This window comes from Zonotrichia leucophrys, chromosome 2 (genome assembly GCF_028769735.1).
Source record: "Zonotrichia leucophrys gambelii isolate GWCS_2022_RI chromosome 2, RI_Zleu_2.0, whole genome shotgun sequence".
NCBI classification, from domain to species: Eukaryota; Metazoa; Chordata; class Aves; order Passeriformes; family Passerellidae; genus Zonotrichia; species Zonotrichia leucophrys.
In genome coordinates, this window is record NC_088171.1 from 17,735,732 (window position 1) to 17,760,875 (window position 25,144).

A 25,144-nucleotide genomic window follows, 5' to 3' on the forward strand; every position below is an offset into this window, starting at 1 on the left:
ATACTGCAATGTCACAAAAGGGAAAGCACTACTCCTCCCATATCCAGTTAAAGTTGAAAAAACTTCAATGTCATAATTATTTAGAAATACATTTTTACTATTATCTTCAAAGCATAGAGTAAATAGAAAATTCTCCAGAACTAGAACGGAAGACTGTTGTATATATTATTACTCTAAATGTGTCAAAGGAAATGTGGCAGATTTTAACAAGCTTTTTCCACATAAATGATAATGCCAAAACGTCTTTTAAATTTCATGTTCCATTAAAAAAAAAGTAAAAGCATGGTGCTTTTCCTTGAAGCAGGAGCAGTCATAGCAGTAGTACTTCAATACTATTCTGCAACATTTCATATCTGATACATATGTGTACTGTAGGGAGTTTTTTCAATTGTAAAACTGAGCCAAGACATTCTTAAGTATTTTCAATAAAAGCCAACAGTTTTAAGTGATTTGTTCAGAATTGATATCACTTAGATGCTAGCGGAAGAAAGAAAGTTTCTATTCAAGAAGACATAAGATTTGAAGCTTGCAAAACACAGTCTGCTGGGAACATCACTTATTTCAGTCAGAAACATCCAATTCCTGCAGGAACCCAACCAGCTGATTTTAGCATACTTGCTCAAACTAAACATTAGCTGACCATGCAAATGTATGAAAATGCCAAACGTTAATTTCATCTAACCGTAGCTTTCTAAAAGCTGGGGTCTAAGACTACATCTGGAGTCACAGAAAAAAGGAGAGGCACTTCTACAAATTGTTTCATCCCACGTGTGAATCATGATGCCTCTCTCTTTCCATTGGCAGTAAAGGGGACCCCAAATATTAAACTTTCCATTTCCTTGCCATCTAAAGTTATAAGGGTTGAATCTTTCTCTGAGTGCTAGTCATTCTGAAACAGTGGAAGTATCAAAACTGACCCAACTGGTCCACTCTTTAGCTACTTTTACCTTGCCTTTTCAGTGACTCCCATTTGTTGATGAACATCAATAAATTCCATGAGTTGCCTTTGTAGCGTGTTTTCTTTTCCTTCAATTTGCTTAATAAAATCATGCTGCAAAAGAGTAGATACTGTTGGACGCTTCTCATAATCTTTAGTCAAGCACCTGTGCTGGCAGAAAAAAACATATGATCATTGAGGGTTTGCAGTTAAGTTTTGAAATGCTTGTCTGGAGTTCATTCATGACTCCATAATAAATATATCTGTCTTAATCAAAACAGCTCTTCACGAAAAACTGATACGACTTCACAGAATCAATGAGTCCAAAAAGTTAAATTATTGCATTTTAAAAACAAATGTTTTTTAACTTAAAAAATGTCAAGGGTATTGAAATGCTATTTCACGCATAAATACAGAGCTTCACTTGGAAGTCAAATGGATTTACTAACTAGCCTTTTAAGGGAGAGTATTAGTTGCAATAGATTTCCACAAAAGATATTTTACACATGACATTTACACATGTTCCATATTCAACCAGAGTGGTCTCAGTTGTTACTCACTTGTTAATGAAGTCATTGAATTCAGGTGACCACAGTTCAGGCTGCTGTAGCGTTGGAGGAGGATTCCTGCAAAGGTCAGTGTGGTGATAAGTTAATAAGCTACTCACTTGACAAAAACAATGTGTGAAGGCAGGCTGAGTAATGAGTTTTAGAAGGCCACCGAAAAAAGACATTGATTTCCAGCGGTAAAAGGAGCATGGGTAGATGATGCAATGCCTCATTGGTTCTCCTGCTTTACATAACTAATAAGGAGAAATAGCATCAAGATAATCTACCAAGTGTAGCTGAGAATCACTGAGACTTTTTTCAATCAAATCAATAAAAAGAAATTAAACTAACAACTCATTAATCACTATTCACTTGTAATGGCAAATTCCTATTTTCAAGCCTGAAACAATGTACTTTCTTAGGAAAAATTTTAAAAAGCAATTCTATTTAAAGTTTTCTCGGAAGGACTGAATTAATCAACTTGCTGAACAAAGTGTCCAAAATAATTGGTTCTTTATTAATTATTCTTCATTCATCAGAAGATAATCAGAAGTGAAGGTTTAAATAGAGATCTATTGTAAATGGATATACTGCTTTCTTTTCTATTGTTAGAGCTGTTTACTCTAGGTGTTCTTTCAGTTGAAATAGTCTTGGCAGTTTTCTTCCATTCACAGATACCATTTTCACTGAGTACGGTTATGCAGACAAAAGCAATGACCAGCCAATAGACAAGGTGACTTACTGTCTCTTTTCAATCAACCAAAGCTGCTTTTCTTCAAGTGCTGCTTAATGTTTACTCTATTGCTTTCAGGTTTTACTAAACAGAATGAAAGGGTATTTATCTTATATTGCTCCAGAGCAGAAAGGTGCCCAGTGCTTGTGATAGTATAAGCCAGAAGCTTTTTTGAAGTCCTAGCTGCAGTGACTGACCACAATAGTTTGCAACTGCTTTTTCCATAGCAAGCAAAGGTAGGAAGACCATTCATACTCTGCTTCAGTGCCAGGTCAGCCAATATTTCTTAAACCTAAAGGTAATTTAAATTCATTTGGGTGTCTTGGCTGAAAAGGACTCCAAGCACTTACATATGCTATATGGGGCTCAGCTGTTGTGGTACTGCTCCAGTTCTTAGGATGAAATCCACAAACTACTACTGTATGATCATTACTTACAGACTTGGAGATTGATGTTCTTTGAAATGCCATGAGTGGCACTTTGCCTACTTATATTTTCAGCTTCAAAGCAAAAAACACAAAATAAGTTGCTATTTGCACTGCCCAAGGACAGCAACATTGGAACTGCCAGAAGCAGCACAAGCTAATGAAAAGATGAAGCCTAAATGCCTATGAGTGGGGGAACAACCTCTGCTTCAAAGGATAGAAGATAACTCCTGAAGATAAATATGGGACCTGTTCACCACAGTGGCTGTGTGTTTGGACTCTGTTTCTATCATATGTCATTCTTTGTAACAGAATATACGAGACAAAAACAAGTCCTGCATTCATATGAGCAGCAGCTCACTCAGAAGAAGGCCCTATGATTTTTTGTCAAAAGTAGCTAAAAGTCAGCTCTGAATTTCTCAATGTGCCCACATGGTTAATGCAGAGCCTGCAGAAAATACAACTGGGCGATGTATTTTAAATCTGCCTCCTAGTATAAATAACATAAAGAAAGTCCACAAACTTACATGAAGAAAGCAAGAAGAAAGCAAACTTTTGGGAAGCAAAACCTTTTGGAAATCAAACTTTAAGGAAAAGGTTCCGTCTAACCTGTCAACAAATCAAAGACATCAGCTATTACCTTGGTATTTTGAAGAGTGCCCTCATGGGGTGCAAATCAGCAAGGGGTGGATCTCCATCTCCCAACTCTATTGCAGTAATACCCAGTGACCATGCATCACATCTAGCATCATAAGAGCTATCTAGCTGCTGCTCACAGGCAATCACCTGTTGGAGAAAAAGTCTGGGATGGTTAAATGTCCCCATTTAAGAGCATACCTCTGTAAGAGGAATCTCTTACAGATTATTCAGTGAAATAAACAGATATGGACACATTTAGAAAGCTAAAGCATCCATCCTATTGCCAAAACCCCCCAGTGTTTAAACTAGAGAAAGCACGTGCCCATGAACACCACATTCTCCAGCCAGATGTTCTCTGATTTGGAGAAAGGCTACAAATCCATGTCTTTTTCAGCTGAACAAATTCCATCCCATAACAAAGGAAGTAGAAGGAAAGTCAGCAACCCTACAACTCTTTATATGGATTATTCTTGCATCCCATAACAAAGGAAGTAGAAGGAAAGTCAGCAACCCTACAACTCTTTATATGGATTATTCTTGCTAAGTAATTATTGTAAGTATACTGCTCTCTCTGTGAAGTGAAACAATCAGGAAAGCAGGAGTTGGATTTACTGTCTTTTACTGGGTCCTTATTCAACCAAATCAGCCAATTTCCAGATCAAGTGGATGTGGACAAAGTTCATTAGATCACAGCAAAGCATTTACCTTCAAATACATTTCAGCTTTTCCATAATGCTGGATGACATCTAGAATTTTTCATCCCATTAGGTGCTAATCTAAACCAACATGTACACCATTAGTTATACGGCTAGACCTATGTGTATGAACAGAGTGTTTTGATAAAAATAAATATGTATAAATAGACTAGTTTCATGTGCTATAAACAGATGTACTTGCATGTGTTTGTGTGCACACAAATACTCTAAGTAGATAAGCTTATTTATAAGGAAATATTTTTCCTATCTCAGCTTAAAATGTATCTATATATGCTTCAATTTCAGTCAGGAAAAACCGCCACAGAATCACAGAGCATCTTCTTCATTCATAATAACCTTTTCCATTTCTTGCTGAAGCAAGTATGGATATATAGTATCAAATACTTTCCAGGGGCAGAAGTCAAAATATAGAAGCTATAATTTCTCTCAGTACCACCCTGGGCTCCTTCCATCCATGGGGAGATATTTATAGTTTCAGAGCTTGAAAGGCTGAAAAGTACCAATAGTAGCACTCTATATTCTTCAACATTTAACTAAGCATTTCAGAGTCTTGCTCCCTGCCTCTAATCTTGCAATTTCAAAAACAAACCTAATTTTAACTTAATTCTTGCAAACATGTAAGACAGAAAGGTTTAAAGCACTGTTTAAAAGGACATTGCTGTTTCATTTGGTGAAAGGACCAGGAAGAAAGACAAAGAGCAGAAATGCAGAATACAGCAGCTCGAGTACCAGTGACAAAATGTTCTGAAAGCTGACCTCTGGAGCCATCCAGAACGGGGTGCCCACGGAGGTGTTCCGACGCAGACGAGTGCTGGTCAGCTGGGCAGACACACCTGCAAGAACGAGGGGAAGCCATCAGCAGAGCAGTTTCCATCCAAGACAGCCCTTCTGAAGGGTGACATCCTCCTCTTGTCATGCTACAAATTCCTATGCAGGTGAATCTCAGATGCATCTTTCCAGTTCTCTGGAAAGAGAGGCCTCGTCCTGAAGGGTTCTCTGCTTCCTTTTTTCCAGAGGCTTCAGCAGGACCGGGACTTAGTCCCAAATGAGCATTTGATTATTAATCTGACTCCATATTTTTTGACTGGTCAATTAAAGGTTTCCTACATCCTGTTTCAAGAGAGCAGTAAAACACCTTAGGGAGGGTGGAAAAGTACTGTACCTTCCACACCTTCTAATGCTCACTACTGACACTAACCCTCCATTTCATTATATATCTATATTTCATGCTAACACTATAAAATATACCTATTCTCGTCTCTTAACTGCTCTGCCATAAAAAAGAAACAACAAAATAGTGAAACCTCAAAAATTCTTACAAAAGCAGAAGTCTCTCCATGCTCAAAGCACATTCTCAAAGCAACAATCCTGTAAATCAGCTTTGCAATATGAGCTGTAGTTTAGGGAATTAACTATTTCAGGTCAAGGGTTGGAAAGTAAACTCTGAAGTTCAATGATTCCCAAAAGACACTGAAATATTAGAAATTCAAGTGGGCTACAGCACAATTCTGAGCAGCCTGCCACCAAATTCCTTCCTTAAAAAACAAGCGTGTACTGGTTGGAAATAGTGCATACAAAGGGAACAGTAAACATGGAAAAAAAACAGCCCCTCAGCCAGCATGCCCCAAACTATTATGGATTTATGAGTCACAAATAACAGTGAAGTCCACACATGGAGAAAAACAGCCCTTCAGCTAGCAAGCCCTAAACTATAATGGATTAGAGTAATAGCCAACAGTGAGGGGCACCAGAGGCATATTCTGAAGAGCTGATGCCATGGATGGCCAGAAAAGTCCTGTGCTCTATATACACATGCTCCAGCCTCAGTCTGACTGACACTGGAGCTCACTTATTTTGCCTTCATGCATACATCTGCCTTTTCTTTAAAATGTGAAAGGACTTGGTTTCACTCTGTGAGTTCTATTTCATTGTTCTGAAACACATGAAGCTCCGGTGAGCACCACTGTCCAGTTTCAACTCTGTATTGTCTGGTTTGAAAATGCTTGATCTTCTCCTCCTGAAAAACTTGCAGACAGTTCATAACAAGCAATTCACATTAACCATCCAATGGGAATATTAACTAAACCTCTGTCTGGGCAGGTTTGATTGTTTTCGGCTTTTTTTCAGTATAGGTAAAGAGACCTTGATCTGTTTTTTCACTCTAAAGCAACATGTTCAGCTCTGATTCACTAAATATCTGCATTTGGCTCTTACAGAAAAATAGGCAACATCTGAAAATAAAGACTGCAAGGAATACCCTGCCTGCTCCTTTGAGATAAATGCAACCACTGTGGCTGCCTCCCTCTAGTCTAAACCAGCCTTGAGAAAGTTCCATCTTTATCTCTCTTTATGTCTGCACAAGTCCAATACACAGTGTTATGCATCATGGAAAGCAGGACAATGTAAGTCTTAGCGCAAAGTCCATCAATCCTACTTCTACTCAGCTAAGCAGGTTTTTCCAGATGTTTTTGCCATCTCAAGGAGTTGTCTGAGATCCAGCTTCTGGCTCACAGAGTCTGTGGCTGTTCTGAGCTCCCAGAAAAACATGTCACACATCACCTCAGCTCTGAAATCACTACAGGGATGCCAACAGACATTATTATGTGAGATCCTTGATTTCAGGGGGAGCTGAGGCTACTCTCCCTTCCTTACTGTTGAGGGAGTCCCCTTTGCTAAGCTCATTTTTTGCAGTCTTGGACAAGGATATGAGATTCAGATCTGCAGGCAAAGAAAGACACTGACTATATTTTTATGATTCCATTGTCAGATTTTATAAATAATCATAACTTTCTGTAAAGATAAGGAACAAAATATAAAAGGTACATTACTGTGTTCAGTCTTCTCTGTCTATGCACTGTTGGGTTTTTTCCCTCTTCAAACTGTAATTATTAAATGAACTGAAGATTTTTTCCTCCTCACCCTTGTTTCATTTCAATAAAAAACTGATTTAATTTGAATTGTTCACCACTTTCTTTAGGCTCTTGAGGGTTTTGTATGTTTTTTGTTTGGTTGGTTTTTTAATCCTTTTGCTGTCAGCATTAAAGTGGCATTTTAGATTATGCAGCGTAGGTCTTATGACAAATGATATTTCCTTGGGCTTTTTCTGTGTATAGAGGAAAGATGATGTAATTCCACACTTAGTAACATTTCTTCCAGCATTTCAGTAACCAGTCAAGCATATAGCTGGCCACTTTTTTTAACCTACATATTTTCAAACAAAACCATCTTGTTGCTCCCCTCCCCATTTACTACTGCTTTTTTGCAAAATGAGCCAAATATTATCCTAAGAAAATCTAAAATATGTTGTAAAATGATGTTTTATTACATATGAATTATTTTTTCTTATAGAAGTTAAGAGCTTTATAAATATGTGCATTAATAGTACCAAAGCACACCAAAAATAAAATATTGTGCACATAGCTGCATTTCTTCTTATTTTTTTCAGGCACCATTTTACTAATAAAAACTGAAAATTAGGAAATTTACACTATGAGTATTTTTCAAGGTTTTCATTGTGAAAACAGGCATATTGAAATACCCTTGCAAGTAAAGCCATCTGCTTCTGACCTTAGCACTCAATAAAAGAAAAAAAGAGGGCAGAAATTAGTTCCCTCTTATTAGGAAAGATTTGTCTCACAGTGCCCAATCTGAGCAGACAACATTATGATCTAAACTGGGAGGCTGTACAACATCCCTTTATGATGATGTCCTGTGACAGCAGTATGCCCATTTTAGTGCCTGATTCTGGTGAAGGAAGGGCCAGCCCTAGTAAATTGTACTAATGTCACATTTGACACACATCAGGGAGACTGCATTTATACATAATGACCTTGACCTTACCCCCAAGGGCTTACACTCCCTTAGCTATTTCTTCCTTCTTTATTTGTGCCTTCAGTGTACACTTCACTACCAAAGCATCCTCATTGTGATCTTCTGTAGATTAAGAACATGTAACTCCATCATTCCTCAAGGTAGTGTCTGGACCAAAAACTGCTCACACTGTTAACTCTGCAGATCTAAAAAGGCCAAAACGCTTTGAATGATTTCCCAATCTTTTTTTAATCTCCATGGGAAACAGATGTATAACAGCAGCAGTGTTTCACACTGCATTCCCCTTAAACTCTCTGGCGGGTATGTTTTGCCATTCTTGTTCCATGTTGTATGATGCAAAAAGTGGCCTCTCCCTCCACATCTCTTTGCCCAAAGGTGTGACATCAGTCTTTTATAAATCACTCAATTCCACCTTTTTTAGTAGATCTGGAGGCAGCAGGTCCTAATGGTCCCAGGTTTTCATTTAGCACCTTAAGCTTTACTTTGAGAAGAAGCCACTATTCCTGTCAGGATGCAGACAGGGAAGCAGCTACTTCCCTCTCAACCGTGGTGGAGTTATAACTCAATTCCTCTCTACTTGCTGATACCTTTGACACTGATTTCTTTGTTTGCTTATTTCAGGTTGTAGTGGTGTAATGATACATACCCAGACAGAATATTTCAGATAGGTCAGCTGAAATGCATACAAAATGCTAAGAAAAAACCTCAATCATTAAATTCCTTCATACTACAAAATGACAAAAGACAACAGGGAAAGAAAAATATTAAATCAAGGCAATTCTGGTAGTCCAAATGGCAAACATGACAACACATCAAGTATGTAACTACATGCAACCACATATAGTGGCATCCCTACTAAGACTGTAAAAGGAAATCAAAGAGCTTCTCCCAGGTTTAATTATTTATCATGAAGAGAAAGCATAAAGACATTTAATTGAAAATGTTACTAACAGACCATAAGTGGGACATAAATGGACATATTTATAAATGGACCATAAGTGGACACAAATGGTGGGTTTGATGACTTTACAAGAGACGTTTCAGAACCTTTTTGAAACAATGTCAATATTCAAAATTCCTTATGGACTATAAACTGACCTCAAAAGTAAACATTTAAATTAAAAGAGCACAAAGTCTATACAGCTCAACAGTGAGCTGTTGTGAGAAAAGCATGCTTGAGAACTTCTGGTCAGTGATAAGGGCTCAAATTAAGTCTAGAAATAAAAATCAGATTCTGACCTATAAGATGGAAATAAAGAAATAGGAAACAGAGTTGAAATGATGAGTCAAAAGTATTAGAATTTTCAGCAGTGTTTTATGTTGGAAGGTGCTATGTTATGAGGAAGCATGACCTGCTTTTCATAAATCCATGCAACCTCCTCACAATCACCTTCTTGTCTGTCATAGTTTGGAAATTATTTCCAGGATTATTGGCTCCATCACCTTCTGTGATGGAGATCATATGTCAGTCTGATCAGACTGTAGTTCTCTGAATCCTCCTTCTTGCCTTTCTTTGAGATTGGAATGAAAGTAATTGTCTTCATTGCTTCAGGAATCTCCAATCTCCAAGATGTTTCAAAGATTATTGGCAGTGATCTCGCAATGACATCTGCCAGTTCCCTCATCAGTCCTGGGTGCATCCCAACAGGCCCCACGGACTTGTGTCCATCCAATTCTTTTAAATGTTACCTAACCTGATCTCCCTTTACTGAAAGTATATTTGCCTTGCTCCAGAGTTCCCCACTGGTCTCAGGGATCTGGGATTACAAGTTAAGACAATGTGGCAAAGAAGAGATTCGGGGCCTCCACCTTTGTCTTGTCGTTTGTCACATTCTCCATCTTTCTGTATTATTTTGATGTACATACCGTTTTACTGTTGAAAACTAGTGTTTCCCAAACCCTCAGGAAAACACACACTGTAGATGCAAATTTTTAACTGAAATAGACATATCCAAAAGATAACCAAAAGACCCAGAAATATCAAAAGCTTAATATCCAGGAAAACCATATATATAAACTGCCTGGAAGATGAAAAATCCATGGCATTTACTACAAAATCAAGAGACATGGAGTGAAAGGGGATAAAAAAGTTAATCTGTACTATCAAATACAGGGGGACAAATATAAACGGATGTTAAAGAAATGAAAGTCCAGTGGCTTTCATGGTAAATTCACCACGAGGCTTCAAGACAAAGAAAAATATTTTTAAGCATACAAGGAAAAAAATTAAAATCCTAAATCTGATACAGAACCATTAAAAGGTACATACTGATAATAAAATGACAAACAGTGCCCTAAATAAAAGGCAGAACATTCACTACATTTGTGAGATTTATAATCTTTTTTTTAAACAAAAGGGTTTGATACCACTTCTTTCTTTAATAAATCCAAGATCTTTCATTTTACAAACTGGGCCTCCAGTAGAGCAGGTGACCAGACTCCCCTCCACATGCTCCTGCCAGTTCAGTGCATCACACCACCAATGATTCTAATCAAATCTCATGCTCCAGGGCTTCAGCTGGTTTCCTGAGAGGGATGCACAGGAACATTTGTTGTCCTGTTGCACAATTGGCCAGACGTACTTGGATAGGAGAACTACTCTTCTCTAGAGCCTCAGGGACTTGTACAGCTACAGACAATCTGGTGCAGTTTGATGGTGAGGAAATTCCTCCTTCTCAGATGCTGCCTTTCTTATACCTTTCATTCCAAACTGACAGCTGCTTTGACACCCAAAAAGGATGATTTTTCTTCCTATATGACTAGCAAAACCCTGGAGATTTTTCTCATTGCTGTATGACATGGTTTTCCTGTTATGATAATCCTGGAAAGAACTATGCTGTTGGAACAGAATATTTAAACTATCTCAGGACTGGAATACTCCAGTATAAATAAGTCACTGGGTTCCATCTTCAGGTAAAAAATGAATGGGGTTTAGTATACACAGATGAGACTAGAGAGTTTCTAATAACCTCAAGAGATGACTGTCTTGTGACCCATGACAAAACCAATTGGAAGCCTTTGCTGGCCAGAAAGGGCTATTTTCTCACTTCATGTGTCTCTGGCATCTGACACCAGCTTTCAGCATCAAGCTTCTTTAATGCTTAAGCCACCAGTGACATCTTTATGTGAATTAATAGAAGAAAATATTTGAAAGACCAAGTGAACAGCTTATCCTGGATATAGCATTTGGCCACATGATTTCTGTTTTTTATTACTGGACAACACAAAGGTTTTCATTCAAACATGGCCCCCCCAAAAAATTTTTAGGACTAAGCCTTCAACAAAGAATTAAACATTCAACAATGAAAAAGCTCCACAGCTCAAGTCAATGCAATCCATCTTATCCCTGCTAACCCTGGGCTGAAAATTTGGAATTATTACTTTGATTGGGTTCAAAGCAGTTTGACAAGCTGCTCATGAAGAAAGCTTTCTTTAAAGTCTTTCACTTTTCTTGGCTTCTGCCATGTCTCCTGCTGCATTTTAGCAGCAACATGTGAATGTCATGCTATATTGTATGCAGAAATGACAACACAATAACAGCCTGGTTTTGATCCGAACCAGTGAAGCAGACAGCTTTATTATGGATGTATGCTAGAATGACTAAGACAAATACAAGTCTTGCTATGACTCATTGCTTAAAGTAAGCTAAGGGCAGAAAGAAAATTATTTTATTTTTGAACTTTCAAATTAAATTAAATTAATTAATTGTTTCATTTTTGCAGAATGATTCAGACAGCATTTATAGCTAATGCAGGGCAAGCACAAAAGGACACACTAGGATATTCTTACTACTCCAGAATAAGTCATCTACAAAAGTTTGGAACACTACTCAAGGTCATGCTGAGCTCCTCTTCAATGTCAGCAGGACATGCAAAGCTGGGAATGATGATATATATTAAAAAGGACAGAAACTGAAATGCCCCAGCATTTGAACTTGGATCAGTCACAACTGACTTCTCAACCTATTCTCTGAGCACAAGGTGGCTCTAGACTCCCTCTGCTGTGGCCCGACCTGTGCCACGTGCAATCCGAGCTCAGTCCTTGGGAGCCTTCTTGGCCTCTGCAATGCCACATGGCCCAGACGCTTGCCAGGCTGAGCTGTGATCAGCCAACAAACTGCCTCTAACAAGGCTATTTGTGGTCATTTAGGTCATGTCAGGAATGGCCATAGCACTGTGTCACAGCAAGACAACACAAGAGCCGGTCAAGTGTTGCGGTGAAAGGATGGCATTCAGTGCTGGAGCTCCCTGCCCAACCTCTGACCAGAGATTTACAGATGCTTTTTTCCCCACCAGACCAGCAGAAAGCTCCCTCATCCATTAGAAAACCAGGAGATCTGAACAATTAGAGAGATGGAATTATCAAGATGCAGTTGTACCATGGACTCATTATTCCATGGAGACTGTCCCCATTGTTCTGGATATGCTGTACATGGTAACTGATTTTACTTCTCTTGCTTTGTCATTATAGCAGCTGCAGGCTCAGATACACTTCAAAAATTCAATAAATTTAGCACACTCACAGAATTTTAAATATTTTGGCCTGTATTTCTGTATCAGAATACACATAAATATCACGGAACAATACTTAACAGAAACACCTGTGCATTCTATCTCATGTTGATCAATTGTTATTGATCACTAGTAGTGGTAAAGCACTACTAACAATCCATAATTTGTAAGGAAAAGTGGTATACTACTGAGACAATACAGGATGTTGGCAAAGTAACTCTTTCTAGAGGAAAAAAAACCCCAATAAATTTATTTTAATGACTCAATGGAAATATGGAATTAATACTTGCATTTAGTATTGCCCAAATGAAATTATGAATACATTTTAAAGTAAACATAGAATGAATTTAAAAATACACTTACAAAACTGTGTCTTGCCATTGACTAGTTTCACCAAATTGCAATTTTGAATAATAATAAGGCTATCTAGGAATGCCTGTATTAAGATTTCTTTTTTTCTTAACTTTGAAATACTTCAAGTAGCTTTAAAGGAAAAATGATCATTCTCCCCATAGCAAAATAATAACCTAATTACATTCCAAACACAAACACTGACCTCTGTCAGCTCCCAAACTACATAGAAACAATAGTTTAAGTATTAAACAAAGCAATATCAGTACGTCTGAATAGAGCAATACATATTCCCTTCCCCAATTCATTCTTCCCCCAATGAGTAGTTCTCAGGGTAAATCTCTAGCTGACCCTAGCTACTGTCCATGATAAAACTGTGCTAGCTATATGCAAAGTGGGATATCTGAAACTGCATTTGGAATGCCAAGACAATATTCACAAACAACATCCAACACAACACAAAAGCCGAAAAAGGCAAACTAAGTGTGCTTAAAGTGCGAAAATCACCCTAGCTTCACTATATATTCCATTAATATTACAATAAATGTTTTAATTATGCAACCTATTTATCCACAGTGCTAAAGGAACACTTGAAAACATTCTATTAACTGCAGCAACACAGCTTGTATTTTTCCACCATCTGCCAGCAGCAGTGAGATTGCATTACCTTTTTTCCATGTTTTCCACTGGAACCTCCTTTACATATTAAAAAACATAGATCTTTCCTATGTATTGCTTATCCAGAGCCTCTAGTGATGGAGAGTTTTAGGTACTATTAACAAAACAACTAAGAAGAAACTGAAAATGTATAGTGCCAACCCTTTCCAAATCCCCTTCCCACAATTACACTATGGGCAAACTATGAGGAATCATGGGATCTCTTGTGCCTAAAAGTAGGCTCGAATTCTAAAGATTTAATGAGTCTACCCACATTTTATTTTCCTTACAGGTACTTGAATATTTCTGATACCAATCTAGATGTCTGACTTTTTTTCCCAGTGACCTTTCCTGGTAATAACAGCAAAGGTCTAATTACACATGGTATGAAAGTATGTTTGATGCACAGACAGGCATGGCCTTCAGAAAGAAACAGTGCTGCTGGAAAAATATGCATTTCTTAAGTGGGGAAGTATAATTTATATTTTTTTCTGGACATTTCCAAGGCAACAGCTGCTCATCCTGAGATATTTCTAGTCTGGGCAAGCAGGTTTCAGTAGTCCTGAAGAAGTATGAGCTACCTGTCTCTTGGTAAAGATTATCAGCCTAAAGGTCAACCCTCAAAAATATAGCTAAAGAGAAATTTTCCATCAGCCTTACAGTCCCCTCTTTTTAGCTAAAAGAATCACTTTGCCACGTGACCGTAGGTGTTTCACATAGCTTTTAGTGGAAAAATGGTTCTTTCCTCCATGGCTTCTGGGACATCAGCAACTTGTCTAGTTTGCTGATAGGGAGTTGTGTCCTCTAGGATCCTCTTTGATAAAAAAAAAAAAGCATGAAAAGTCCTGGCTTTTGAGCTCCCAGAAGCACTGAAATGGCAGGGAATTTCAGAAATAACTTCAAATAATTTCAAATGAAATGTCACTCAGACTTTTTCAGACCAAAGTTAAAGTAATAACAACAACAATAATAATAATAATAATAGAGCTAAATATCTCTTCTCCTATTTTGAATCCACATCTTATAGAGCTGTGGCTTAGATTGGCATTAATGCATGAAAGGCCCAGTGCAACATCCTGATTTCAAGAAAAGAAACTGAATTGAGAGGGATTATCAAAAGAAGCAAGTATTTTTCACAGAAGTAGATTTTACACCCTTAGTATCCCATGAAATTGGTTGCACATTATAAGATGCAGATGAATTTATGAATTTTTACTACAGATGAGGTGTGCTGTGTGTTCAAGTGACTCCAGGCCAGCTTTTTTAACTGATGAAAAAAGATCAGACACTTAGATATTTAGGCAGAAAAGTCTGCATATAAATTTGTCACTTGACTTTCAAAAGGTATCAGGCATTAAATTAATTTCTTTAAATTTCATTACATTATTTTCCTGCACCTTTAGAGGCTAAAGTTTCATTCGAAATCTGTCTTTTTAACATCAATCCACTGTGTGCCACCAAAGTTCTGAAACAGATGTAAAAGACTTTCTCCACAGAACAGTAATAAGAAACTGAATACAATTAGGAATATTTACCAAAAAAATAATTTAATTCACACCTTACTTGCCTTCAGTTCTTTCTATATAACAGATTACATAGCAGTCACTCTTTAAAGTACTACAATGAATTTAATGTAAATGTATATTTTTCTACCAAATCTCTATCTTATACTGAAAACATAGCAACTACACTTGAATATAATGCAACTATATAATGTGGTAGAGGGTATTCCTTCCTTGAACCCTAATTGCTGCAATTCTCAGGCAGAACATCCTACCTCAAAGCTTTTCTATCAGAACAGCTTAGGAGCTAATTCCCACAAATGTTCAGGTAGTGAAAATTAGCTTAGGAGCTAATTCCCACAAATGTTCAGGTAGTGAAAATGCCTTCAGTCAGCCTTGTCTTACAAAGAGAATATGGACTATTAATATATATAGAAGTTTAATGACTTTTAGACTGAATTTGTGATCAGTGGACATTCTCACAGTAGATCCCCTTGGCTGGTACTCATTTTCTGTAAAAAATAAAAATATTTTTGTTTCTCTCTGCTGATCTAAATTATCATACCAGATGGATGCAAGGCCAGAGGATGCATCCCTGGTAACACTATTTCAAAATTTTTGTGGCTTGGACAGTTTAAAGTAAAACTTAGACAGCTCCTTGCTAAGCAATTGAGCTCCAGAAGCATTGTTGTGGGATGTTACAGAATGTCCTGGGTTGCAAGAGACTTTAAAGATCATCTAGTTCAAACTCATCTGCCATGGCAGGGACTGTTCACTCGACCAGGTTTCTCAGAGGCCCATCCAGCCCTCCAACCTGGTCTTGAACACTTCCAGGGATGGGCCATCACAACTTCTCTGAGCAAAAACTGTTCTAGCACCTCACCACCCTCACTGAAAAGATTTTTTTTCTAATATCTAATCTAAACTTACTCTTTTTCAGTTTGAGACCATTCCCCGTTGTCCTGTCCCTACATGCTCTTGTAAATAGTCTCTCTCGAACTTTCTTCTAGGCCTCCTTTAGGTATTTGACATAATCATTAATCTATATTGGGATTGGGTGTTTCTTAGATACAAGAATGTTACTGGGTGATTAAACAATATTGCAGCAGAATTTAAGAGAAAGCAAAAATTTCACTCTCCAAAGCAGTCTGAGTGAGGCATGGCAGCGGGGCTGTGGTATTCTTTCAAAATCTATCTCTATAACTGTTAGTACCTCTAGAAAGGCAAACTGTTCAGAGAGCTAGCCTGGATTTTGGAAGAGCTTTTCCCTACATTTTCTGTGTCACCTCAAGCAATTCAGACTCTCAAAGTTTCAGATCCCCAGCTGTTAACTGGGAATTAAAGTAATTTACTTCTCCATAAGGGCGTTGTGATGGTTATCCATTATAGACTGTGCAGTGTTCAGAAACTATGGTTCCAGCATAAATAAATACCTATGATACAATGACCACAAAACAATGTGGATAAACTGTGTCACAAAATGAAGCTTCTGAAAAGTTTGTACTGCAGTGCAAGGAAGGATTCACCATGGCAGAACACTATACACCAAGTTCAAGGAGTTCAAAAGCAATGAAGGAAAAAAAAGCCATTTTCAAGCATGATTTAATTCACTAGAATGTAATTGTTTTTTCACTTATGACCCTTAAAATGTTCCTAAATGCACTTTAAAAAGAGGACTAAAAAAGCTAAATGATTGCACAGCACACGCAGATTAAGAATAGGTTTTTTTCTAGTTTTGTGTTCCATAAGGCACTTCACAAGCCCATGTTTCAGACACAGGGCTTATGTTTAGAAGAAAGAAAATCACCATAAATAGTATCAGGGGAGGACAGCAAAGGCTTCTTCAGGAACATCTCATGCATGCAAGAGGATGGTGCAGATAACGTTATCTTGGGAAAGGCTGACTGCCTTGGTCATGTGTGTTTGATGGTTGAAGGAGTCCTTGGTTCCCTGCCTCTGTTCCCCTCTCCACACAGAAAAGCTGTGTGCATGCTAGAAAGGGTGATGTGATTATTTGGTTGGGATTTTTTGTGTTTGTTTGCCCCATGTAATAATTGGTTCAGCCTAAATCAAAAATTTTGCTTCCTCTGAGTATTTACTGGGTGAAAAAGACACTATGCCTCCATGTCTATCTTACTCTGTAGCCTGTCAATTTTATAGGCTTGTATAATAAAAGGTCGCTGAGTTTAAGTCCCAGATCCAATAAATGTTTATGTACAACTGTCTGTAGTAATGCCAACATGAGAGATTTTTATCAACTCACATTCCTGGCTAAAAAAATTATCTTGAAATCTGATTAATGTGGGATTAAATCCCCTTAAGTAGAAGACACAAATCCCACAAAACCCAGCTGAATACCTTAAGCAGCAGCTTGAATGGTGAATGGTACATCTTCCATGATGATTTTATGAAGACTATAAGTTTATTCCATCTGAAACTACTCATTATTGGCTTCAGATTGTTTTTCTTCCTGGGGAGGTGGGGGAAAGCCAGGGAAAATATCAATCTATTCCAAAGTTAAAATATCGATTTACTCCATTTGTATATTCCTTTGAGAGGACGGACTGCAGCTATTGCAGGCTCCTTTTGAGCCCACATAAATGTGTGTGTAGGTATATTTGTTTCTTGTGCATGTTCTAACCTGTATTTTGCCATCACAATTTTCCCACAAGAATTGAAGATTATTTTTCAATTACAGTCTTATCAGGAGATTGCAGTACCTGGGGAATAAAAAATTCAGGTCCTCATCCCTACAGCTTGTAAGTTTTGATATCTGCATAAGTGATTTCATTTTCAGACGCATTGATCCTCTAATTGCCTCCAGCAGCTCAAAATTTTTTTCCACAACAAATTAAAAGCTTGTGTGCAAAAATACTGATTTTTGCCTCACAATAAACTTCCAGACTACCAGAAAATACTAGTAAGTATATTGCAGATGATTTAGGAAATACAAAGATTTTTCAATTGAAGATTTTATCTGAGGAATATAAAATAAATACATGACATTTCAAAGTAATTACTAACCCTAACAGTTTTGGGAATTTGTGTGTGAAGTCATGAGAGTTCCATAAATACAACCTGCTGGCTGGAAGATACTATACTAAAGAGAGTTAAAATCCCATGATTAGTTTAAACAATTGTTATACATCAATTAAATCAGAATCATGAACAAAATAGGAGGACAAAGGAAAAACAAACATTTTCCATCTGCTGAATTAAACATATTTACAGTTGTCTGCTGTGCTGTGAAATAGTGACCAATAAATTTACTTTTAACATAAAAAGGCAGTGTTCTACCTGAACATAATAGCTCATAACAACAAGCACTGCAAAGTTTTATACCCCTCATATGAAACAAAAGTCAAACCTAACCTTTTAGGCAAATGTCTGTGGTATTGCTGATAAATAACAGGTTGCATCCACTTATCCGTTACTCTCCTCTTCCTTTTTGGTGGTGACACCAAAGATGGGAGCATTCGGGAATCCTTTTAGGCCTAACAGGCTTCAACTGACTCTTTTAATGCTAAATCTCAGATTTAGATTTGCCAAAATCTGTCTTCCCAGGCTTTAGAAAGTGGGGATTACCTATATAATATTTCCTCCTCTAGTGCCTTCAAATATCTTTTGTTTTGTTTTAAATCAAATAAAGGAAGTATATGAATCTGAGATGGAGCTCTCCCATTCTTCACAACACCTATTAAGTTTTAAACGCTCTCATATAAAACATGAAGCTTTTTACTATCAGCTCCTAATTTCACTGAACCAGTGTGTGGTTCCTGGAGGAACTGAACACCAGCCTTATTTTGAATCCTATATTCTTGCTTTGCTATTTCACTTACTCCTTGCCTCAAGGCATTTGGCACTTACCACCACTGTATTATAATTCCTGCTTTTTAGCCATGCTGTTGAAACAGCATTACCAAAATTACTAAAATATCTATCAAGTTTTAAAAAGTAACACTGGTTACCCAATTATTTTAACAAAAAATTAACACGGTTAATATTTTCTGGTTTATTTACTCTATTTTCCATACTTCAGGTGTAAAACATTGTACATATAAGTAAACAAAACATACCAAAATCCACAAGCTTGACTCCTCCTTCAGTGGTCAAAAGGATATTATTTCCCTTAATATCACGGTGGATAGTTTTGTTTTCATGCAGGTGCTGAAGTCCCTGGAAGGTGAGAAGTAAACATGAACTTTTAACAACCGCTCTGTCCTCCATATTACATTTGCAGAAACAACAAGGTAGTGGAAAAGTATGAAAAATACTTGAAACTTTTTTTTAATCCAAAACCACCGGGATGTCATTCTTACTGCAAAACCACTTGCCACATGACAAGGAAAAACTATTATTTCATTGCCCTACTTTATGACAAATAGAAATTTTAAGATGAAAGCATAAAAATATCACTATAAACCTACATATAATAATTTTAAACCATAAACTCAAAGAAAACTACTGAATTCTAAATTCTGCCAGAGAAAGTAAAATTTTAGTTATAAGAAAATGATAAATAAAGACAGTTGATCCTAATGAGCAGAACCAAATCCTTGTAGCAGGGTTTGAATTTGTTAGATATGTGGATTACTTTACTTCAAAAACAGTTTGGATCCAGACACAGGAGGCTGAACAGTATTTTGATGGTATTTCTGCTATTTCTTAAAAGAAAAGCAATTTTGATGCTGAACTGTATTTGCTAAGAAAATTGATCAACGGTCAGAAATCAATTTTCATTCTCTCAATAGTGAAATGAACAGATTAACTGCTCTTTACCTTGCCTGCTTAAAAAGAACCATCCTAATTACACATTGCCTTGATTTCATGAAACACTGCTATAATACAAGATAGTGAGCTGTGTTAGTGGGGACATGATCTTCATTCATTTAAAGAAAAAACTATGAGCTGATTATTGACTGTCCTTTCATTGAAAGCCTATCTTACCATCAGAGCTTCACGTAAAATGTAAGCAATTATAAGTTCATTCATCCTTTCGCCTCTCTTCAGAAATCCCTTCACAAGATCAGTCACAGATCCACCATTGCACAGCTACAAAACATAAGGGGAATATAAAAAGGAATTAAGGAGTGTTGGAGTAGCCACCTGGTTTTCATTTTCAGTATTTTTTAATATCTGTAGCCAAATGAGATTCTACTAAACTGAAAAACCACAAATTTTTCCTTAAGTCTATGTCATGGTTTGAGCCTGGCACAGAGCCAGTGCCCCCCATGAAAATGCCTCACCCTGGTGTCTGCTGTGAGATGTGACCAGGAATAAGCAAAACAGGCTCCAACTTAAACATAAAGAACACTTTATTACCTAAAACTACAGGAAAAATAGGGAAAGAAAAAAAAGAAATTGAAAACCTTACAAAAAAAACTTTCCTCCTCCCCACTCCCTGACTTTCCCAATCCGATACATTCTCCCAAAAAACACCAACTGCCCAGCCCGGCACAACACTTTAGTATACTCAAACTGCAGTTCATGAAGAGGAAAGGAGTCCTTCTCGTTCCATAGGCTTCTCCTGGAAACACACTGAAACCTCGTGTGCTTCTCTGTTACTTCGGCACCGCCCGGAAGAAAAAAAAGTCCTTCTGCCGCTTGTAACATCGTCCTTCCATGCCCAGTGCTCTCACCACTGACGGCATGGACCAGAGCTGCTTTTAGGGTTGTCTTTCAAGGATGCCTTGTCTCACTCCAAAAAGGCACAGTCTCTGCTTTTGGGACATCTGTCCCCCCCATATTTTTCCAACCCCCTGGGGCCGGGGGGTCCTCACGAAGAACCTTCCTGGTTTTGAGGCACTGCCTCCCCCTAAATGCAGTCTGTGTCACAGGAACAACTGAGTCCATAGCCACGAGAAAAGTCCAGCCAAAAGGCCACTCCAAATCATCTCTCCCCATCCAATCATCTCCACATTCTCCGGGCCAGGTCCTTATCTTATCTCATCTCTTATCTCCCTTCTTATTCAGCTTCGAGGAGGATTAGCATTTTTGCAAGGCCCCAATCATGCAAGAAAGGGTTAAAAGTTTTCAGTCTCTGTCTGTCCTGGGACGAGATGATACTCCCACACGTGCTGCTGCTGCGGCCGGCCGGGCTCTCTCCCTCCCCCCTTCTCCTCCTGGCTGGCTGCCATCACATTCGGTGCCGCCGGCTCTCTCTCTCTCTCCGGGGGGGGGGGGGGGGGGGGGGGGGGGGCTGGCTGCCCGAGGGCTCGATGTCTCTTGGGGCTCCTCCACCCTTCCATCCTTGGAGCCCCCCGAAGCCCCCTCAACCCCATCTCTGTCCAGGCCCCGGGCCTACCACGTGGCTGCCCCTCCCCCGCCCAGCAGCAGCGGGCTGGGCGGGGGAAGAGATCCGACCTCTTCGCCCGACGATGTCCAAAAGAGGAAGTGCCAAGGGCAGTGCCTTGCTTTTAACCCCTGTGTATTCTCGGAGGTGTGTCCAAACCCCACTGGCCACACCGGACGCCAGTCTCAAACCCAAAACCTTCATTGGTTTGACCACAGCTTCCCAGAATTCCCACTCCTTCCTGGTCAAACCATGACAGTCTACTATTTATACGAACAACATACACGGCAATTTTTGCAAATTATTTTTCACTACTTTCTGCATTTAATTCTTCTTGTCCAAACACAAGTATAGTAGTGTATCTCTTTGTTTTCCTATATCCATGATTGCTTTTCACTGAAACAGAAGTAGATTACAATGCAATAAATTAGCTGTGAAGGCATGTTTTGTGGGGCATACTAATTGCTTCTTATATTCATCATGTGGAACTCGCTACCAATGCAGATTATTGCAACATCAATTCTCAGGTACAAAAGCTATGTACATTAAAAATGGATTTAAGTCATCTGTAGACAGACAGCAGAAAAATTTCCCCAGCATGAAACCTACCAAGGGTAAAGCTGCCTTTTATGCCAAGCAGCACTTAATTCCTAGCACAGGGAGATGTGATACACAAGGCATGGGCATTGTGGAATATGATGAAAGCACTGTGGAAAGAAAGGTCTCCCACTGAAACAAGGTGTGCTGTGGGTGTAGGAGTAATTGTAGCCCTTGTTGCATCAGCCCTGCTAGCTCCTTGTTCCAGATGTAGAGCCACAGTCTGCCCTGGACAATCCTCTCCCACTCTCCAGAGGAGAGAGCCCAGCCAGACTCCTGCAAACCCCTGTCCTGTCCCATTTATGTGGGGAGAAGAGACCTGGCCTTGCTCTCTAGAAATGACAATGGGCACACATTACCAGCAGATTAGTTTGGACTGCTTACTTCATATGTTCACTTTTATAATTTACAATTTGTCTGCTGGAATAAGCAACAATGCAACTTCAGTGGGTACCTACTACTGTAGGAGTTACACGTCTGCAAAGATGAAATAGGCACTTAAGCCCTTAAACTATCCATAATGCACCTGACAATACTCATTGATTGAAGAGCCATTTGCGCCTGTAAAAGAGTAGCTGCTTCCAATAAAACAGTAAAATAAACTTTTATTCTTACACAGTATTATCATTTAGTAGCTTTTCACATGAAACTAAATTTCCATGTAAGCTATTTTAACAATACAGCACAAAACAGTAATTCCTTTGCACTACATTTGAAGTATATTCAAATCAAAAGCATAATTTACCAGTAAAACCTTTCAACTGCGGAATTCTAGACATCAGATTCTTTTGTATATGTGTATTTTTCATCTGTTCTTCTTTACCCCCTACATTTTTTCTGTGCTGCAATTAAAAAAAGACTTGTACCTTACAGTAAGAAGCATTTTTTATCCCTTTGTACCCAAACATAACAATAACTCTCTGACTATCTTTGAAACCCCTAGGCTGCTCTGAACTTGCACCACAGGAATGCCTACAGAAATGCCATTCAGTACATAACTCTTGTTGCAAGATGTGTCCCCCATCAGGGCAGCAAAGGCTCTGGTCTGACATGGGCTGAGCTCTATGGCAACAGTCCTGGAACTCACTTAACCTCACCCTCAGCTAAGTGGGACAATATGCATGCTTAGAGAGGGAAGAACTCATATGCTTAAATGATGGGATTAAATGCTTTGCTGGATAAGGATCAGATTCCCAAGCAGGATTTCATTTATTGTCATTAGCCATGCTGGTCTGCCTTCTACACTGACTTTCTCAAGTTAGTTATTTTTTCACAATGACTTTTTTTTTCAGGGTTTCCATCATTTTAACTTTGGCACATCATCAACATATTTAATCAAATCAATGGATTATTAATTCTGGTTAATTTAAAGCTCTTGAATTCAGAGCACTGAAACTATCTGACAAGTAACAAACCAATTGTGAAATACATTACACATATGATAGTTTTCAAATTATTTTCTTCATTATCTCATATTATATTTTGCCTCTAAAAGATGGATTTTTTTTCTTTACAGAGCTGTATACCTATTCAGTGTAAATCAAACCAATGCAGAAATGAATATACTCTTTTTTCAGGCAGAAGAAGGGAGAAACTACATCTCAGAAGTCACCCCCTTTAAAGCTTAGGCAGTAAAGCCAATACTGAACTTATTTGCCTGGGTCAGCAATATTAATTTTCCCTTTCTTTAACATGTTGCTCTAACTAATTTTTTTACTACTCTGATAAGATATAAATCCTCATTATGACATAAATATCTGCATTGTAAGATAAAACTTACTGAAAATATCAGGTAAGGTAAGATATTAAAACTGTGATTATTTTAGACAAAACAAAAACTGAACCTGGGTATAAAAAAGGTCAGCCAAACTGGTCTTGAAATAAAGAACTCAGAAGTCAGCCCTACCACCATGGAAACCCTCCAGTGACTCCCAAGGCAGGGTGGCTGCTTAGACAGAGTTTAGCTGAGGATGTTATAGAGCTGTACTTTCACTTACATCAGACAATAAATATTTTTCTGAGACCATCAGTATAGGAAGAAGAGGGGAAAAAAGGCTGGGTATTAGAATGCAAGCAGCTATAAGTAGGAAAAGGGATTATTGGAATACAACCACAATTAGAAAAGGAGATTATGGCAGACACTGCATGTGTGTGCTCTACACTGTGTGGGCAGGAGGGGGAATGATGACGACAACGATGACACAGGTTAGTATTAACTTTGTTCTATTTTTATCATCATGGGTAAAATCTTGTATCTGCCCTAATTTCCTATCTCTACTGTGCATTTTTGGAGGTGAAGCTGCTACATGTCCCAAAAAAACTGCACATAACTAAAGCTGAAATGGTGATTCTTTCTCCTGACTGAGGCTATCAAGCTGCATGTGTACTCAATCCAGAGGTATCATAAACACCTCAAAAACATCCACCTCCTAATGAGTGTGGCTCTTCTATCTCAAAACTAGAAGCTACAGAAAGTTACAGTACTCCTGCCCAATATGGTGCTGGACCATGCTTGCTTGGGAATTTGAGTAGACAGGAAATAAATTATCCTTGGGGATGTTGATCAAAATTTAGTCCATAGAAACTTATAGGAGTAAAAAACCCTAAATAATTTAAAAAATCATATAACCTTGATTTATACAATCCTTTAATGAGAGATTATGGGATAAATGTTATTTAGCAGCACTGCCAGACAGAAACTTTCCTGGGGTGTTGTTAAATATTGCAGCTTATAATTATGATATCTGCTGCTTCTTAGTAGCATGCTGTCCACAGTAAAAACACTGCTAAGCCTCTTAGCAAAGCTGCTCAGTTCAAGTTAAGTCAACTGAAATGCTTGGATGACAAGAAATCATGAAGGCAATAGAGATAATTTTTAAAAAAGATCTCTCCAGTTTTCAGTGAAGCATCTAGAGAAGGGAGGTGATGGTGGCTATTACTTTGTTGCAAACACTGTGAACTTACATGACCAAACAGCTGACCAGTCTGTGTCATTTGCTCTGCAGCATTTGGTAAAATCTCCTCAGAACAACTTGATGACAAGCACTAAGCAAAGAACAACAAATGCACAGAGAACTTGTGCCAGCCATAGAGCAGGAGCTATGGGTGTGTCTGAGCCCTGGCCCAGGGTAGGGCTGACCCTGAAGGTCAAAACAACTCTCCAAATCAAATGACCTTTCACCAGTCACGAGACATGGTCTCTCTTGGGAGGAGAGGATCGTAACTCTATTTTTCTGTCCCACACTAGAAACCCCCATACATTCACACACATTCTCTTGCATACACAGAAACATTTCTTGTGGTTTATTTCAGATGGAAGCCCCCATTTAGCTTTGAATATACTCAGCTTAAAGGGACAGACTCCTGAAATGTCCAGCCAGTGGAGTAACTTAGAAATGTCAGAAC

At 38.3% G+C, this 25,144-nt stretch overlaps 1 protein-coding gene across 6 annotated transcripts in view; it reads right to left on the minus strand.

The window, feature by feature from the left end:
* Nucleotides 1-25,144, minus strand: part of MYO3A (myosin IIIA) — a 137,176-nt gene that overhangs the window by 64,721 nt on the left and 47,311 nt on the right. For all 6 annotated transcript variants that reach the window (XM_064704088.1, XM_064704084.1, XM_064704085.1 and 3 more), the window contains 6 exons: nt 19,798-19,902; nt 18,927-19,026; nt 4,755-4,831; nt 3,284-3,429; nt 1,498-1,563; nt 948-1,103 (listed from right to left, as the gene is read on the minus strand). In XM_064704088.1, the coding sequence (XP_064560158.1) occupies nt 948-1,103; nt 1,498-1,563; nt 3,284-3,429; nt 4,755-4,831; nt 18,927-19,026; nt 19,798-19,902 (650 nt within the window). The remainder of the gene's footprint in view (nt 1-947; nt 1,104-1,497; nt 1,564-3,283; nt 3,430-4,754; nt 4,832-18,926; nt 19,027-19,797; nt 19,903-25,144) is intronic.